Raw genomic sequence first — 3,959 nt, 5'->3', positions numbered from 1 at the left:
TGGTGTGATCAGTCACCTAGAGCCAGACATCCTGGAATGGGAAGTCAAGTGGGCCTTAGGAACAATCACTATGAACAAAGCTAGTGGAGGTGATGGAATTCCAGTTGAGCTATTTCAAATCCTAGAAAAATGATGATGTGAAAGTGCTGCAGTCAATATGCCAGCAAATTTGGAAAACTCAGCAGTGGCCACAGGACTGGAAAAGTCAGTTTTCATTTCAATCCCAAAGAAAGGCAATGCCAAAGAATGCTCAAACTACCACACAATTGTACTCATCTCACACACTAGTGAAGTAATGGTTAAAATTCTCCAAGCCAGGCTTCAGTAATACATGAACTGTGAACTTGCTGATGTTCAAGCTGGTTTTAGAAAAGGCAGAAGAACCATAGTTCAAATTGCCAACATCCGCTGGATCATGGAAAAAGCAAGAGAGTTCCAGAAAAACATCTATTTCTGCTTTATTAAGTATGCTAAAACTTTTGACTGTGTGGATCACAATAAACTGTGGAAAATTCTGAAAGAGATGGGAATACCAGACCACCTGACCTGCCTCTTGAGAAACCTGTATGCAGGTCAGGAATCAACAATTAGAACTGGACATGAAACAACAGACTGGTTCCAAATAGGAAAAGGAGTACGTCAAGGCTGTATACTGTCACCCTGCTTATTTAACTTCTATGCAGAGTACATCATGAGAACGCTGGACTGGAAGAAGCACAAGCTGGAATCAAGTTTGCTGGGAGAAATATCAATAACCTCAGATAAGCAGATGACACCACCCTTATGGCAGAAAGTGAAGAGGAACTAAAAAGCCTCTTGCTGACAGTGAAAGAGGAGAATGAAAAAGTTGGTTTAAAGCTCAACATTCAGAAAACGAAGATCATGGCATCTCGTCACATCACTTCATGGGAAATAGATGGGGAAACAGTGGAAACTGTGGTGGAGACAGTGTCAGACTTTATTTTTTGGGGCTCCAAAATCAGTGCAGATGGTGATTGAAGCCATGAAATTAAAAGACACTTACTCCTTGGAAGAAAAGTTATGACCAATCTAGATAGTATATTCAAAAGCAGAGGCGTTACTTTGCCGATTAAGGTCCATCTAGTCAAGGGTATGGTTTTTCCTGTGGTCATGTATGGATGTGAGAGTTGGGCTGTGAAGAAAGCTGAGCACTGAACAATTGATGCTTTTGAACTGTGGTGTTGGAGAAGACTCTTGAGAGTCCCTTGGACTGCAAGGAGATCCAACCAATCCATTCTGAAGATCAGCCCTGGGATTTCTTTGGAAGGAATGATGCTAAAGCTGAAACTCCAGTACTTTGGCCACCTCATGTGAAGAGTTGACTCATTGGAAAAGACTCTGATGCTGGGAGGGATTGGAGGCAGGAGGAGAAGGGGTCGGCCGAGGATGAGATGGCTGGATGGCATCTCTTACTCGATGGACGTGAGCCTGAGTGAACTCTGGGAGTTTGTGGTGGACAGGGAGGCCTGGCGTGCTGTGATTCATGGAGTCGCAAAGAGTCAGACACGACTGAGTGACTGAACTGAACTGAACTGTTGCAAAGTGCTGACTCGTTTGAAAAGACCCTGATCCTGGGAAAGACTGAGGGCAGGAGGAGAAGGGGACGACAGAGGATGACATGGTTGGATGGCATCACTGACTTGATGAACATGGTTTTGGGTGGACTCCGGGAGTTGCTGATGAACAGGGAGGCCTGCCGTGCTTCGGTTCATGGGGCACAAAGAGTTGGATGACTGAGCAACTGATCTCAACTGAACTGAACTACGTTTGTCATAGCTTTTCTTCCAATGAATAATTGTCATTTAACTTCATGGCTCCAGTCATCATCCATAGTGATTTTGGAGCCCAAGAAAAAAAAGTTTCTCATTGTTTCCATTTTTTCCCCCATCTATTTGCCATGAAGTGATGAGGCTGAATGCCATGATCTTAGTTTTTTGAATGTTGTGTTTTAAGCTAGCTTTTGCACTCTCCTGTCTCAACCTCATGAAGAGGATCTCTAGTTCCTCTCTGCTTTCTGTCATTAGGCTGGTGTCATTTGCTTATTTGAGGTTATTGATATTTTTCCTGGCTATCTTGATTCCAGCTTGTGCTTCATCCAGCTCAGGATTTCCCATGATGTACTCTGCATATAAGTTAAATAAGCAGGGTGACAATATACAGCCTTGACGTACTGCTTTTCCTATTTGGAACCAGTCTGTTGTTCCATGTCCAGTTCTAACTGTTGCTTCCTGACCTGCATACAGATTTCTCAAGAGGCAGGTCAGGTGGTCTGGTATTCCCATCTCTTTCAGAATTTTCTACAGTTTATTGTGATCCACACAGTCAAAGGCTTTGGCATAGTCAATAAAGCAGCCCAACTCTTAAATTCTGTGATTTTGCATATAGCCTTTATTTCCTTTGTTCTGCTTATACTGAAAACCTTGCATCCAATATATGAGCTCATTTTGTGCATAAATTCAAAGATGCAAATTTCTCGTTCTTTCCTCCAGAACCAGTCTAGCTGTCAATTTTCTCATAGCGCTATACACTTCTGTATTCCTCAGGCTATAGATGATAGGATTGAGCATCGGTGTGACTACTCCATAGAACAGGGCAATCAGTTTGTCAAAAGCAGCGTCTTTGGACTTTGGCTTCATATACATGAAGAGGATTGTCCCATAAAACACAGTCACCACCATTATGTGGGCTGAGCAGGTGGAAAAAGCCTTTTTTCTTCCTTCAGCTGAATTGATTCTTAGTACAATAGAAAGGATGAAAATGTAGGAGATACAAATCAACAGTAATGGAACAAATAAAAATATTACATTACCCAACATGATAGTAATCTCATTCAAGGATATATCTGTGCAAGCTAGCTTGACAAAAGCCAATATTTCACAAACAAAATGATTGATGACATTTTTTCCACAGAAGGGCAACTGTACTGCAAGAATTGTTTCTGTCAATGAGTTGAAAAAGCCCAGTCCCCAGGAGAGAGCTGCCGTCTGAATACAAAGTGCCTTGTTCATGATGATAGGGTATCTCAGAGGGTTGCAGATGGCTATGTAACGGTCATATGCCATCACTGCTAGAAGTACACACTCTGTTGACCCCATTGTGTAAGAGACAGACATCTGAACAACACATCTAGTGAAGGAGATAGTTTTTTTCTCCGATAGAAAGTGTATCAGCATTGAGGAGATAAAGGAAGATGTGTACCAAATGTCAAGGAAGGAAAGATTACAGAGGAAGAAGTACATAGGGGTGTGAAGGTGGGAATCCAGGAGGGTGAGGATGATCAAAGTGCTGTTCCCCAGGAGAATCACCAGGTACATCAACAAACACATCACAAAAAGGAGTTTTTCTGCTCTTGGATACTCAGAAAGTCCCTGTAGAATGAACTCAATGTCAGTCCAATTGGTCCTTTCCATTTCACATTTTCATACCTGGAGTAATCCAGAAGAGATGCGGATTTAAGGAGTCTATACAGTATTATAATATGAAGTAAGAGAATATTGGAGGAAGGGCAACAGGTCAGTATTAGCCGGCTGGGTTTACAGTTGTGAGTTTAGATTTTCAATCTTTTCTTTTAGCTCATGTGTCAGGGAATAGAAGAAAGACAATAATTATGTTGGTAGTTAATTAACACTACAAACTGAATATTCCATTTCTGACATTATGATACCCAAATTCTGAGTCAGGGAAGAACTATTTAATAAATACTTGTTCTTCTTGATTCAGACTTACTTTGAATATCATCATTTTGGAAATAACATGCTTAACTTCTTAAAAATATTGATTTATGGTTTTATATCATGCCAGTCATTAACAAGAACATTGGTTTAGGGTTTTACAATTTATGAAAATTTTCATCGTACTTATTTTATCATCACTATAATTCTCTGAGGGAGATAAAGTTCATAACAGTAAGAAGCATTTTAAAACACAGTAGGTAAACA

The 3,959-nt window shown here is 40.8% G+C and overlaps 1 protein-coding gene across 1 annotated transcript; it reads right to left on the bottom strand.

Annotated features, from left to right (window-relative positions):
• LOC102169103 (olfactory receptor 13C7-like) lies at nucleotides 2,478–3,431 on the bottom strand. The gene has a single exon (XM_005684384.1). The coding sequence runs from the start codon at nucleotides 3,429–3,431 to the stop codon at nucleotides 2,478–2,480; it is 954 nt and encodes a 317-aa protein (XP_005684441.1).

Source organism: Capra hircus, chromosome 8 (genome assembly GCF_001704415.2).
Source record: "Capra hircus breed San Clemente chromosome 8, ASM170441v1, whole genome shotgun sequence".
NCBI lineage: Eukaryota > Metazoa > Chordata > Mammalia > Artiodactyla > Bovidae > Capra > Capra hircus.
The sequence above is the reverse complement of the archived record's forward strand: the minus strand, read 5'-3'. Positions and strand labels throughout refer to the sequence as shown.